Source organism: Balaenoptera borealis (assembly GCF_965194805.1).
Source record: "Balaenoptera borealis genome assembly, chromosome: 2".
NCBI lineage: Eukaryota > Metazoa > Chordata > Mammalia > Artiodactyla > Balaenopteridae > Balaenoptera > Balaenoptera borealis.
The window spans coordinates 1,212,263-1,227,630 of NC_138867.1; the positions used below are offsets into that span (position 1 = coordinate 1,212,263).

The window sequence follows — 15,368 nt, forward strand, 5'->3', positions numbered from 1 at the left end:
CCTTGGCCCCGCCCCGCCCCGCCCCCCGGCCTCGTCCCGCCCCCCCCGGCCTCGTCCCGCCCCCCCCGGCCTCGTCCCGCCCCCCCGGCCTCGTCCCGCCCCCCCGACCCCGCCCCCCCCGGTCCCACCCTGGATCCTGGCCCCGCGCCTCGGCCGTCGGCAGCCACATCGCGCAGGCGCGGACAGGTGTGCGCCGTTTGAAAGAATGGCGCCGGCGGGGCGGCTGGTTCTGTGTGAAGAGAAGATCAGGGGGAAGACCGGGCTGGCGCCTCACCGCGGCCTGGGTGCGCGGCGGGCGGCGGGCGGGCGGGCGGCGCTGGCCGGGGGCGCGAGCTTCACGCCGAGGTGTCGGCGGACCGGTCGGGCCAGAGGTGCCGAAGCGCGACCGCGGTTCCCGAACGGTCGCAGGCCTGGGGGGTCGAGGGTGAGGGGTGGGCTGCGGGGCAGGCCGGGAGCGGGTGGGGAGCCCGGAGCAGCGGTGGGGTGTGAGGGGGCAGGCCTGGGGGGGCCCGAAGTGGGGGAGGCTGGGGGAGGGGCTGGGGTTCCGAGCTGAGTCCCCGGCGAGGTGGGGGCCAAGCTCGCGCTCGCAGACTGCCCGCGGGGAGCTCCTCCGGGCCGGGTTTGCTGAGCCCTTGCGGCAGTGCTTTCCGCCTTGACTGATACGGTCACTTGGGCTTTCTTTCCCCGATAAAAAGGTGCGTTAGGCTGATTTCCTGAAAGAGCTTGGAGCGCCTTCGTGTCTGGAGCAGGAGCGCGCCCTCCTTCTGTAGGACGCCAGGGTGTCCCGGGCCCTGCTCCTCCTGTGCTGAGCAGCCGTGGGCCCATGTCCTGAGCGATACGGGTCGCTAGTTTTCTGTTTTCCTGTTTTTGTCCAGTTTTGTCATCCACGTAATGCCCAGCTCATGAAACAGTTGGTAAATTGCCCCTTCTGTTTTCCAGAAGAGATTGTATGAAACTGGTGCCGGTTCTTCTTTGTTTGATGGAGTTTTCCAGTGAAACCTTATGGGCCTGGAAATTTCTGTATTTGAAGCTTTTAAATTACAAATTCAGTTTCTCTAGTCGTTATAGAACTGTTTGTATCATCACCTTCATCTTAGGTGAGTTATAGTTGTCTGGGGTTTTGCGAAACTGGTTCATTTCATCTAAGTTGTTAGATTTATGTGTGTAGAGTTTGTGGTATTTCCTTATTAGCCTATTGTCTCTGGGGTGTGTAGTGATACCCTTCTTCCGGTCCACGTTATTGGTCATCTCTGTCTTCTCTTTCTTGGTCTTTCTGGAGGTTTATGAATTTCATTAATCTTTTCAATGAGCCAACTTTTGTTTTTTCTCCATTGGTTTTCTGGTTTCAAATTTCATTGATTCTGTATTCTGTATAATTTTCTTCTTTCTGCTGCTTTGCATTTATTTTGCTCTTCTTTTTCTTGATTCTTGAGATGCAAGTTTAGATTTCTGATTTGAGACCTTTTTTAATATAATATAAACATTTTAGTGCTATAAAGTTTCCCTCTAAGCACAACTTTAGCTGAATCCACAACTTTTGTTATGTTGTATTTTCATTTTCATTTAGTTCACTGTGTTTGTTTATTTCCCTTGACTTCCTCTTTGACCTATGGATTGTTCAGAAGTGTGTTCTTTTCATTTCTGTGTGATTGGAGGTTTTCCTAGTTTGTTTGGTATTTTTTTTCTTTTTGTTATTGATTCTGGTGTGATTCCATTATGGTCAGAAAACATACTCTGTATGATCTTAATTGTTTTAAATTTGAAGTTTGTTTTATGGCCCAAGATCTGGTCTATAATGTTCCAAGTGCACTTGGAAAGAATGTGTACTCTGTCATTGACTGGAGTGTTATTCAAATGTCAGTTTGATCTTGTTGACTTGTGACGTTGTTCAATTCTTTTGTATCCTTGCTGATTTTCTGTCTAGTGATTCTCTTAATTATCAGAAGAGGGGTATTGAGACCCCTGACTCTAATTGTGGATGTGTCTATTTCTCTTTTCACTTAAAGATCCTAAATATGTATGCACCAAAGCTGTGCTATTTGGTGCATACATATTTAGAATTTTTATGTCTTCTTGTTGGGGGTGACCCTTGTAACATATGTAGTATTATTCCTCCTTATCCCTGATAATTTTCTACAGTGAGATATCCACTTTATCTGATATTAGTGTAGCCACTCCAGCTTTCTTTGGTTTGGTGTTTGCAGGGTATGTCTTTACCCATATATGTGCTATTTCACCTTGAAACCTACCTATATCATAATATTTGAAATGAGTTTCTTGTAGACAGTGTATACTGTATATCATTTTTAATCTACAGTGCCAATCTCTATCTTTTATAGTGTATTTAGACAATTTACATTTAATGTGTTAATACAGCAGAGCTTAAGTGAGCCATTTATTTTTTTTTTCTGTTTGTTCCCTTTGTTTTTTCTTCTTTTGTTTCCGATTTCCTGCCTTCCTGTGGTTCACTTGAGTATTTTTTTGTATTCAATTTTGATTTATCTATTATATTTCTGAACATATCTCTTTGTATAGCTTTTTTAGTGGTTGCTCTACAAATTACAGTATATAGTATGTGATTTAACACAGTCTACTTGTGTGAACGGTTTACCACGTCAGGTGAATATAGAAATTTTACCACCATTTGGTTTCATTATCTTCCCACTTTATAATTTAGTTGTCTAGACATTTCCCCTGCATACCTGAGAGCCACAGTAATGATATGACTTTTTCTTTTTATAGTCATCCAACAGTTTAAATAGCTTAGGAGGAAACATTGACCCACATGTTTACCTGTTTCATTATTCTTTCTTCATTCCTGATGTCCCAGGTTTCCTTCTTTTATCTTTCCTTAATGTTTGAAGATCTTTCTTTAGCATTTATCTTAGGGAGGTGTGCTGGTGACAGATTCTCTTAGTGTTTCTTCATTTGAGAATATCTATATTTCACCTTTAGTCCTGAAGGCTGTTTTTGGTGGATATAGATTTCTGAGTTTAAAGTTCTTTTCTTTCAGCAATGGAAAAATGTGAGAGCACTTCTTTTGTTTCAGCACCATGGTTTCTGAGGAGTAACTCCCTGCCATGGGAGTTGTTTCTCCTTCTGGGTAATGCCTCTCTCTCTGGTTGCTCTCAAGATTCTTTCATTGTCTTTAGTGTTCAGAAGTTTGATTCTGATGTGTCAGTTTTTGCCTTTATTCTGTTTGGGGTTTTCTCAACTTCTTGAACGTGCAGGTTTATGTGTTTTGCCAAATTTGGGAAGTTTTCAGCCATTATTTCTTTAACTTAAAATTTTTAATTTTTAGCCATACTGTTTTTCTCTTCTTCTTGAAACTCTGATTGGATCTCCACTGGGACCCCAATGACATGAATGTTAGATTGCTTTTTCTTCTTCCACAGGCCCCTGAGGCTCTGTTCATTTTTTTAAAGTCTGTTTTCTCTCTGGTGGTCAGATAGGACAATTTTGTTCAGTTTATCTTTGCATTTTCTCTCTTTGAATTTTTTCCTCTGTCATCTCCATTCTGTTACTGAGCTGCTCCCATGGTTTTTTGTTTGTTTCTTTCAGTTATTGTATTTTTCATTTCTGAAATTTCTATTTGTTTCTTCTTTACATCGTCTGTTTCTTTGTCAAGAATCCCTATTTTCTTATTTGTTTCAATCATGTTCATAATTGCTCATTGAAGTATTTGTATATCAGTTGCTTTAAAATCCTTGTTAGATAATTCTAATTTCTGTCATCTCATTATTGGTATCTATTGATTGTTTTCTCTCATTCAGATTGAGATTTTCCTAGTTCTTGATCATTTTTGATTGGTCATTTTGATTGGGACTCTGCTTCCTATTTAAATCTCATTACTCAGTACTGGCACTGCCTGGGTGCTGCCTTGTTGCTGAGGTGGTGGCCAGGCCCCTGTCACACACATAGCATCTGCAGATGCCTCGTTACAGCCAGTCCAGGGCAGTAGTCATGTCCGCTCACACTGTCCTGGTGCTGGCCACTGTGCGAGGCCAGGTGTACGAGGTACATTTTTTTTTTTTTTTTCTTGGCGTTGGGCTGGAGTGGGGCTGAGGTTGTCAGGAGTCTGTCCTGCAAGGCCATCCCTCCTGGTACTTTGACCATGGACAGCAGGCTTACCCGTATCTTTTGGTAGGTGTCCATGGGTGTTTCTGGGTGGCCAGCTTCTCTTGCACTCAGATTGGGATGTATAGGAGACAGAACAAAACCAACCCTCAGTGCTTGACCACTTTCTTCAGGTCCCTAGACAGTCCCCACGCTCCAGAGTCCCCACGCTCCAGAGTCCCCACGCTCCAGAGTCCCCGCGCTCCAGAGTCCCCACGCTTCAGAGTCCCCACGCTTCAGAGCTGCTTCCCATGTTCTTGTCCAGGGTTTTTAGGTCTAATAAATGGGGAGGAATAGGGTGAAATGTGTCTCCTCTGTCTTGTCTGGAACTGGAAGCCCAAAAACCAGTTTCATATGTAATCAAGATGTGTTTTAAAACAAAAGTTCCTGGGAAGATACTGGTGTATCCAGACACAGTGTCTTTTTCATTACAGAAGCTTACTTTTGTAGTGATGTTTGTCTAACGGCTGCTTACTGGGTGTGCCACGTAGAGGTGTTCAGTGCACCTCGTGTGCAGCTGGCCCTCAGCTGTAACAGCACGGGTGGTCAGGTCAGCTACCGAATGGGTTTCAGATTGCGATCCCTGCACAGAGGCCCACAGGTAATGGGGCTGAGCAGTCAGGTGTGGAAGTGGGAACCCCCTTAGGAGGGTTTCCTGGTGAGAGGGTTTTGGAGGGAGAATAAATTATTGCAATAATTTATTTTCAATAAAATAATAAAGTTAAAATCTCTTAATTTTCTATTCTTAGCTGAACTTCGGTCATTATCTATTCCTGGAACTTACCAAGAAAAGATTACTCACCTAGGAAATTCTTTGATGCATTTAACAGGTCTAAAATCTCTAGATCTCTCACGAAACTCCTTGGTTAGTCTAGAGGTAAGTTTTAGGTTTGTTTCTTGAAAGAAAATTTATTGCTTTTAATAGCAGTGGGTAGTACATTTATGGTAAAAAAGGCAGTCTGTTTTATGACTATGCTTATAATACTTGTAGGCCATACACTTAACAGTGATTGTAAGTTTTGTGCTGATTTTCTTGCGTTTGCCGTGAGCTGGATTTCTTACGCATCACATTATGTCTTCGAACTACTTTAACAAGAAGTCACAGCTCTCTGATGGAGATGGCTGTACCCGTAAAGGAAGTAAGATAAGGCCCGAAAGACGAAGGTGTGCGTGCCGGTCACCCTCATCCTGTATCGGCTGTCGTTTTCTTCATCCACACTGAGCTTCACACCTGTTTACATCTGACTCTTGGCGGCCTCGGGCCCTCGAATGGCTTGCGTGCCTGACGCGGCAGGCGCTGGTCCCCGTGAGGGAGTAGGAAGTCGCCCAGGCGATGGCGAGTGGGACCGCCCTGCGACACTGCCGCGGCTTCGGGTGGGGAGAAGGAAGGCGGGCCGTCACTGCCCTGGAGCAGGACCTCTCAGCGCCCCGACCCGGGGGCTGGGAGCCCGCTCAGAGCCCGTGCGCGTTCCGGCCGGTCCAGGCTGCCGGGTGCTGGCTCACGGCTCGGCCCCGTCCTCTCACCTGTGAGGCGGGCGCAGCGGCACTTGCGCTGCCAGGGCTGCGTGCGGAGGGGGTGAGGTTAGTGCGGGTCGCTCAGCTCGGCGCGGGCTGCGGCCTCGCAGGCCTCGGCCGTCCTGTCCCCGCGGTCAGCGCGCGGCCGTCGCCCCGTGGCTGAGCGGACCTTTCCCCCTCGCTCTCCTGGGGACGCCGCGTGTGCGCGCTTGTTAGGTTGGGGGCTGGTTCCTGTTAATGGCTGTCTTGGCGCGTTTGTCCCGGCAGGGCATCGAGTACCTGGCGGCGCTGGAGCGCCTCCACGTCTACCGCAACCGCATCTCCTCGCTGGCGGAAGTCTTCCGGCTCCGCTCCTTAACGGAGCTCGCGGAGGTGGACTTCCGGCTGAACCCTGTGGTGGAGAGCAAGCCCGACTACCGCCGCTCCGTGGTGCACACGCTCCCGCGCCTCCGGCAGCTGGGTAGGCCAGCCGCACCCCTGGCCTCGCTTGGTGCTGCCCGATGGGTGTCTCGTGTTCTTGGGGTGATGGCGCTGTTGACCCTTCTGGAAAGGGAGGCTCATTGCCTCCTCTCACGGGAGAGCTGCCTGGAAGGTGGCAGGGAGCCCCTTCCTTGCGGCCACAGATGGCTGCTGGGCCAGGGGCGCAGGCATGGGCCGGCTCTGCTTTCCAGCTGGTGCCCTGTTTCCTGGCATGGGCTGCTGGGCGTCGTCTCAGGCTCAGCTGGACAGCTGGGTTCAACCTGGTCTTACGTCCACCTGGGAGGACACGGGCGAGAAGTTCGCTGTGCCACGCCCCCCCCAGGTGACCGGCACGAGGGTGCGAGGTCCTGTCGGCAGGCGCAGCCACCACCTTGGCTCAGTGGCCCGTAGCCGTAAAAGAAGCGGATCGCTCAGGCTCGCAGGCCGAGCGGCCAGGGTGCCCACCAGCCGTGCCCAGTCAGGAGGGTTGTGCTGGGGAAACCACAGCGTCTTCCCACCCACTGTCCCGGCTCTCAGGAGCCACTTTGCTGTGAGCAGTGTGGCCAGGGCACTGCTAATGCCCCCCCCCGCCCCGCCCCCATGTCGCACTTCCCGGGGAGAGAGCTGGAGCGTGAGCCCGAGGGCATGCTGGCCTTGGAAACCCTGGGGAAGGAGGGGCTCAGAGTCTCGGAGTGTGAAGTGCTGATTAGTGGTGCAGCGGTGTCTGATTGGAGGAGGGTGGTCCTCCTGTGCCCCCAGTGATCATGGCGCGTTCTCCATCCTGAGGGCCCTTGACTGCCTGGGGAGGCTGGGGGGCTTTCGGGGCGTCTCCACCTCTCAGGCACTGAGCTACCAAACCAAAATGAGACCCACATCATGGCAGCACCTGTCAGGTAAATGCTGGGCTCCGTGGTGGGCAGACCATGGCTCTTGTCCTTTCAGGGTCTACCAGGGCCTGTAGACACCCCACTGGCGGCACCTCTCAGCCGCACACAGCTTCTCTCATGAACAGCCCAGCTGCGCGTGCGCGTTGGCTCACCTGCTGGACCCCGGTCCTGGCGGGCCGTGAGCTCTGGGAGCCTGGCCGCACCGTTCGGCTGTGCCTGCCTGGGCCTAGGGGCACCGACCCCCGGGGGCACGCTGTTTAGTTTCAAACCTACTTAGAATTTCAACATTTAATGTTGATTTTTAGATATTTGGGAGGATTAAGTGCTTGTGTTCTAACTTTTATTTGACTGTTAAGTATCCTATAAACAATTGAATTTGACTCTTTTTCAGAAGCATGACAATCCTTATGGAAAGTTTTGCAGTCTTCAGCCCTAAATCATTTGTTTCCGTTTGTGATGAAAGTTTTCAATTCAGCCTTAGACTGCTCGTGTAGAGAAGGGGTTGTGAGAGCCTTCCCACACGTGAAAGGTGCTTTCAGACGTGAGGAAGGAGCAGAATTGGAGTCAGTCAGTGCGGGAGTGCGGAGCTCTCGGAAGGCCCTCCCTCCCAGCAGGGTGCCGCGAGAGCGATCTGGGTGCACCCTGGGCCGGGGTCTGGGAGAGTGCCGCAGCGAGGAGAGCATGTGGTCTGGCGGAGAAGGTGGGCTTGCATCTGATTTTAGTCATATTGAGTTTGAATTTAGAGTGGAACCGTCCAGAGAAGGATGCTCAGAGTAAGGGACGTGGAACTGCAGAAGCAAAGTTCAGGCTGGGCAAGTAGAGTCACGTGTTGTCGGCACGAAGGCAGCGTCCAGGCCATGAGACGGGAGGCCCCAGGCTGGTGTGTGGTGGATGGCGTCCCTGAGAGGACAGAGGGGCTGCTGGGGGCGTCCCACGTGCGGGGCGGGGCTGCTGTGCGCTGGCCACACCTGTGGAAGTGGGTACGGGGCACCTCCTCGTTCCCTCGTTTCTCACTGAGCTGGTGCACCTCGCGGGGTGCCGTGGGCTAAGTGCTTCCTAGGACCTCTGTGGCAGCCATGGCAAGTTCCCGAGGGCCGAGCTCCGGCGTTTGGGAGGGGAGCCCCCCTCAGGTGCTTCTGAGGAGGTGCAGTTGTGGATGAGTGGGGTCTTCTTGGGCCCAGGGCACACATGGGGACAGTTTAAACTTGGCTCTGTCTCCTGTTCTGGTCCTGAGGATCTGAGGATGTAAACCCTGGGCGCCAACACACGGCCGGGGCGTCTTCTCTCCAGTGTGTTCAGGCTCCTCACCCACAGACACTTGCTAGGGGTGCTCAGTGTGGTTTGGGAACCTCGCCCAGCACCCAGGATGTGCGTTGAGATGAGAAGGACGTGCCTGCGTGAGAACTTGCGTGTGTGTTTCCTTTCCTGCCTCCGGGGCATCTGAGGTGCAAGCCTGGTGCGAGCTGCCGGCCCTCTGGGAATCAGTGCTCAGCATTTCTGGGAAGCCAGATGTAGCCCCCAGAGCCCAGCCTTGCTTTACTGGGTCTGCCCAGTGATCTGGGGGATGCCGTGGCGGGGTCAGCCCTGAGGGGAGGGAAGGTCCCCAGAGCAAGGGGTGGCAGTCCTGGTCACACGCCATGTGTGGCTGGCTGGGCGAGGGGGCACCTTTAGTCCTGAGGGGAGGCCGGCGGGCACACCGCGGGGTTTGGCTTGGGGCCCTGCCACCTGCCTCGTGCTCTGCTAGATACTCTGCGGCATCTTCTCCCTAGATGACCGCCCTGTGAGGGAGCGTGAGCGGAAAGCATCCCGGCTGCATTTCGCTTCGCAGGAATCGCCGGACTCAACGCAGAGCTTCGCAGCTGTTTTCAGAGTCGAAAGGTATGAACAGGAGGGGTATTAACTAAAGTGCTGATTGCCACTTAGAGGACAGACATCCAGGGGAGCGTGGGGAGAAGCGCTGGATACCAGCTGGCGATCAAGGAGACTGTGGGACAGCCTCTCTTCCTGTCGTCCACATTTTCTATATGGTATTTTTAAAAATATTTAAAATGTTTATTAAAGTAATGGATGTAAAATATGTGGCCCAAAAGGCCTGTGGTGAGAAGCAACAGTCCTTTCTCTCTACTCCTGGTCCACTCCCAGAGGCAGCCTCTTTCCCTTCTGTAATTGTTTCTGCTTCCAGGTTCTGTTTCAGTTACTTTCTGATCTCTAAACAGTGCAGACCCTTTGCTGTTTCTGGATGTGAGCACTTTGAGCAGATCTGACAGCTGCCGGAGCCGCCTCTTCCCCACCTTGGCGGTGTTAGCGCTTGGGCTCTGCTCCTTCCCGTGTTCTCTTTCAGTGCTCTGTGACCAGGGCGCCCGCTCTGCTTTGGCTGGGCTGTGGGAGCCAGTGCCCGGCTTCTCACCACCTCCCAGCTCCTGCCGTCTGCATCTTTATGTCTAACTTTAGATTGTCGGGGTGGGTAGTGTTTAAATGTGTTCTGAAAGCATATAGTCTTCATGTGTGTGGTTGATTCTAAACGGTAGAAGTCAGTCAATGGTGTTTACCTTGCTTGTGATGTACGAGGAGTATATACTCCTTCTTGTACACCATTTTGATTTGTTTGAGGCTTTTAATAGTTTTCTTTCTCTTGCATTGTATGCCTTAGCTCATCTGTAAATTTCTCTAATGTAGACGTCGACCGATTTTTTTTTGTAAAGGGCTGGAGAGAATATTTTCAGCTCTGTGGACCATATGATCTGTGCTTCAATTTCTAAACCCTGCCTTTGTAGTATGAAAGCAGCTATAGGCGATACATAAACTAATGATTGTGTTCCAATAAAACTTTACTTACAAACACAGGCAGTGGCTCAGATTTGACCTGTGGGCCATACTTTGCCAACTTCTGTTCTAAGATCAGTTTCAAATCTCTAGAATCTCCTCTTCCCTCAGATGCCTCCCTTGGAGCTCCCCTCCCCTCACTTCCCTATTTCAAACCAGACTAATTTCTGGGTAGACAGCTGCACGTGGTACCCTGCGGAATGGTCTGTGTATTGTGTACCCCAGATTCATATGCTGAAATCCTAACCCCCGGCATGATGGGTTTAGGAGATAGGGCCCGTGAGAGGTGATTAGGTCCTGAAGGTGGAGTTCTCATGAATGGAATTGGTGTTCTCTTATGAAAGAGACCCCACAGAGCTTTCTAGCCCCTTCCGCATTTGCGTGAGTTTTGTGAGTCACGTGGTGTCAGTCTTCTGACTTTGTCCTCCTTTAATACTGAGTTGCCAGTTCTGGGTCTTTTTCCTTTCCGTATAAATTTTAGAATTAGTTTGTCAATATCCACAAACTACCTTGCTGGGATTTTGATTGGGATTGCATTGAATTACAGATTGAGTTGGGAAGAAACTGACATCTTGACACTATTGAGTCTTCATATCCACGAACATGGAATATCTCTCCATTTATTCAGTTCTTCTTTGATTTCACTTATCAGAGGTTGGTGATTTTCCTGATATAGATGTTGTACATATTTTGTTAGATTTATACCTTAGTATGTTCTTTTGAGGCTAATTTAGGTTTTTTAATTTCAAATTCCAGTTGTTCATTGCTGGTATTTGACTTGTGTACAGCTGATGGTGACAAAGTACCACAAACAGGGTGGCTTAAAATAACAGAAACTTACTGTCTTACAGTTCTTAGGCTACAAGTCTGAAATCAAGGTGTTGGCAGGGTTGCTTCCTTCTGGAGGCTCTGGGAGAGAATCCATTCTATGACTCCAGCTCCTGGTACTTTGCTGGCAATCTTCGGTGTTCCTTGGCTTGTAGATGCCTCCCTCCAATCCTTTTCTTCATATGGCTGTCTTCTCTCTGTGTCTTTTCACAGAACTCCGCATTGTGCGTGCCTGTCCGGTGTCCACATTTCCCCTTTTTATAAGGACACCAGTCGTATTGGTTAGGGCTCCCCATAATTTCCTCCTTTTAACTCGATTACCTCTGTGAAGACCCTATTTCCAAATAAGGTCTTGTTCTTAAGTATGGGGTGTTGGGACTTTGGCATCTCTTTTTTAGGGGACACAATGTGACCCATACATGTTGAATTTTACAATCTTGCTGTAGTCACTTATTAGTTCCTGGAGTTTTTGTTTGTTTTTTGGTCGATTCTTTGAGATTTTCTACATAGATGGTTGGTATGTCATCTGTGAACAAAGATAGTTTTATATCTTCCTTCCCAATCCGTATACCTTTTATTTCCTTTTCTTGTCTTATTGTGTTAGCTTGGACTTCCGGTACAGTGTTAAAAAGCAGTGGGTAGAAGGGACATCCTTGCCTTGCTCCTGATCTCAGCAGGATAGCAGCTGGTTTCTCACCACCAGGTGTGATGTTAGCTGTGGGCTTTCATAGGTGTTCTTTATCAAGTCGAGGAGGTTCCCTTTGATTCCTAGTTTACTGACCACTTTTATCATGAATGGGTATTGGATTTTGTCAAACGCTTTTTCTGCGTCTATTGATATGGTCATATGACTTTTCTTCTTGAGCCTGTTGATGTGATGGATTACATTGATTTTTTTCAAATATTGAGCCAGCTATGCAAACCTGGAATAAATCCCACTTGGCTGTGGTGTAGACTTCTTTTTATACATTGTTGGACTCAATTTGCTGATACTTTGTTGGGGATTTTTGCATCCGTGTTCATGGGAGATAACTGGTCTATAGTTTCCTTGTATTGTCTTTGCTGGTTCTGGTATTAAGATAATGCTGCCCTCATAGAATGAGTTAGGGTGTATTCCCTCTGTTTCTGCTTCTGTCTTATGGAAAAGATTGTAGAGAATTGGTATAATTTCTTCCTTAAATGTTCAGTAGAATTCACCAATGAATCCATCTGGACCTGGTGTTTTAGGAGGCTATCAATTATTGATTCAAGGTCTGTAATAAATACCCATCTGTTCAGATTATCCATTTTTCCTGGTGTCGGTTTTGGTAGATTGTGTCTTTCCAGGAACCATTCCATTTCATCTAGGTTATCACATTTGTGGGCATAGAGTGTCATAGTGTTCCTCTGTTATCTTCTTGATGTCCACGGAACAGTTCCTGCTGTGTTCCTTCTTTTAATTCTGATATTAGTAATTTGTGGCTTTTTTTTCTTAGGTAACCTGGTGGCATAGAGGTTTTTCCATTTTGTTGATCTTTTTAAAGAACTAGCTTTTGGATTTGTTGATTTTTTTTTTTTTTCCCCGTTTTCAGTTTCATTGATTTTTGCTCTAATTTTTATTATTTCTTTTCTTCCTCCTGCTTTGGATTTAATTTGTTATTTTCTTAGTTTCCTAAGCTAGAAGCTTAGATTATTGATTTCGGAGCTTACTGCGTTCTAATATATACTTTCAGTGTTACAGATTTCCTTCTACGCATTGCTTTCGCTGCATCCCACAGATTTTGATAAGATGTATTTTCTTTTTAATTTAGTTCAAAATATTTTTATTTTGAAATATTTTAGTTCAAAACACTTCTTCTGAGATTTCTTTGACTCGTGTTATTTGGAAATACGTTGTTTAATCGCCAAGTTTTTTGAGATCTCCCAGTTATCTTTCTGTTATTTATTTTATTACTAGTTTAATTCCACTGTGTCCTGAGAACAAATATCACATGATTTGTTTTCTTTTAAATGCGTAAAAGTGTGTTTTATGGCCCAGAATGACTCTATCTTGGTGAATGTTCCATGTGAGCTTGGGAGGAATGTGTATCCTGTTGTTTGGATGAGGTAGATGTCACTACATCCAGATGATGGGTGGTGCTGAGTTCAGCTATGTCCTTAGTGACTTTCTGACTGCTGGATCTACCCCTTTCCGAAGGAGAGGTGTTGAAGTGGATCCATCCATTTCTCCTTGAGTTCTATCAGTTTTTGCACCATGTAGTCTGATGCTGTCTTAGTAGGCGCAGACACGTCAGGGGCTGTTATGTCTTCTTGGAGAACTGGCCACTTGTCCTCACGTCATGCCCCTCTTTATCCCAGATCACTCTCCCTGCTCTGAAGTCAGCTCTGTCTGAAAGTAATGTAGCTACTTCTGCTTTCTTTTGATTGGTGTCAGCATGGTCTGTTTTTCTCTATCCATTTACTTTTAATCTATCTGTCTTTATATTTAAAGTGGGTTTCTTTAGGTAACATGTAGTTGGGCCTTTTATTTTGATCCACGCTGACAATCTCTGCCTTTCACTTGGTACATTTAGACCATTGATGTTTAAAGTGGTTATTGATACAGTTGGATTAATAGCTGCCATGTTCGCTGTTTCTACTTGTTGCCCTTGTTCTTTGTTCCTATTTTTGTCTTCTGATCTTTTCCTTCCTTTTGTGATTTTAAATGATCATTTTATGATTCCATTTTCTTTCCTTAGCATATCAGTTATACTCATATTTTCACTTTTAGTGGTTGCTCTGGAGTACACAGGACAGGCAGACCTCGTTTTTTGTGCTTTGCTTTATTGTGATTTGCGGATATTGTGTTTTTACAGATTGCAGGTTTGTGGCAACCCTACGTCAAGCAAATCTGTTGGTGCTGTTCTTCCAATGGTATTTGCTCACTTCATGTCTCTGTGTCACATGGTAATTCTTGCACTATTTCGCACTTTTTTATCTTTTTATATTGTGGTGATCTGTGATCAGTGATCTCTGATGTTGCTCGTATGACTTGCTGAAGGCTCAGATGATGGTTAGCATTTTTTAGCAATAAAGCATTTTTAAATTGAGGTAAGTACATTGTTTTTAACATAATGCTATTGCTCGCTTAATAGACTACAGTACAGTGTAAACATAACTTTTAGATACACTGGGAAACCAAGAAAATGGTGTGACTTGCTGTATTGCAATATTTGCTTTATTGTGGTGGTCTAGAGCTGAACCCTCAGTATCTTCAAGGTCTGCCTATATACATTTACAAGTAATCCAAGACCACTTTCAGACACTATACCACTTCACAGATCATGCAAGTACCTTATAATAACAAAATATTCCTAATTCCTCCCTCCTGCCCCTTGTATCATTGCTGTCATTCATTTCATTTATACCCAAACTATAGCCCTGCATGTAATACATGAACATAATGTATTGAGTACATTGTCGCTATTATTTCAAACAAACTGTTGCCTGTTAGATTGTAAGAAAAATAGAAGTTTTTATTCTGCCTTCACTTATTCCATCTCTGATTTGAGTTTCTGACCTGTGTCGTTCTCTTTCTCTCTAAAGAACTTCTTTTAATGTTTCTTACCAGGCAGGTCTACTGGCAACAAATTCCCTCAGTTTTTGTTTATCTGAGAAAGTCTTTATTTCTCCTTCACTTTTGAAGGATAATTTTGCAGGGTACAGAATTCTAGGTTGGTAGTTTTTTTGTCTCCGTACTGAGTATTTCACTCTACTCTTATTTTTGCTTGCATTGTTTTCCCCTCTGGCCTATTTCAAGATGTTTTTCTTTGTCTTAGGTTTTCTCCAGTAGAATATATTCCTTGCTGTAATTTTTTGGGCATTTACTCTGCCACTGTTCTCTGAGCTTCCTGGTTCTGTGATTTGGTGTCTGACATTAATTTAAGGAAATTTTAAGTCATCTTCAAATATTTTTTTGGTTCCCCTCTCTCTTCCCCTTCTGGTATTCTCAAATGTGTATGTTACACCTTTTGTAGTTGTCCCACGATTCTTGGGTATTCTATTCTGGTTTTTTTCAGTCTTCTTTAATCTTCGCTTTTCAGTTCTGGAGGTTTCTGTTGATATATTCTCGAGTTCCGAGATCCCTTCCTCAGCCATGCCCAGTCTAGAGCTCATCAGAGGTGTTCTTTTCTGTTACAGTGTTTTTGACTCTAACGCGTCTGTTTGCTTCTTCCTTAGAATTTCCATCTCTCTGTTTACATTCCCATCCGTTCTTTCATGTTGTCTCTTTTTTCCATTAGATCTTTTAGCATTATTACTCATAGTTGTTTTAATTCGGAGTCTGATTTCATCCAGCATGTTTGCCGTATCTGAGTCTAGTTCTAATGCTTGCTCTTTTTCAATGTTGTTTTGGCTATTTGGAGTCCCTTGAGATTCCAGACGCATTTTAGGATGAGTTTTTCTGTTTCTGCAAAAAACGTCTTTGGGATTTTGATAGGATTGCACTGATTCCGTAGATTGCTTTGGGTAGTATTGACATTTTAACAGTGTTAAGTCTTCCAATCAGTGAACGTGGGGTGTGTTTCCATTTATTTATATCATCTTTAATTTCTTTCAGCAGTGTTTTGCAGTTTACCTGTGCTTGATTATCTGAAGACTAAGTTACCACAGAGTTTAGGTGATCTGGTGCAGTGTCCTATTATCCAGAGGTGACAGTGGATACCCAGAGAGGCTGCATGTGTCCACTGTCAGGTTTCTGTGGTCAGACCACGAAGGAGAACC

The 15,368-nt window shown here is 46.5% G+C and overlaps 1 protein-coding gene across 8 annotated transcripts in view; it reads left to right on the top strand.

Annotated features, from left to right (window-relative positions):
- Positions 1-205: 205 nt before the first annotated feature.
- The window catches only part of CEP72 (centrosomal protein 72), a gene marked incomplete at its 5' end in the record, with an annotated part of 32,961 nt that continues 17,798 nt past the window's right edge, over positions 206-15,368 (top strand). For 4 of the 8 annotated variants that reach the window (XM_082379697.1, XM_082379702.1, XM_082379703.1 and 1 more), the window contains 4 exons: positions 206-284; positions 4,866-4,993; positions 5,899-6,091; positions 8,747-8,855. In XM_082379697.1, coding sequence (XP_082235823.1) covers positions 206-284; positions 4,866-4,993; positions 5,899-6,091; positions 8,747-8,855 — 509 coding nt within the window. The other 4 variants (XM_082379698.1, XM_082379699.1, XM_082379701.1 and 1 more) reach the window with 4 other exon arrangements.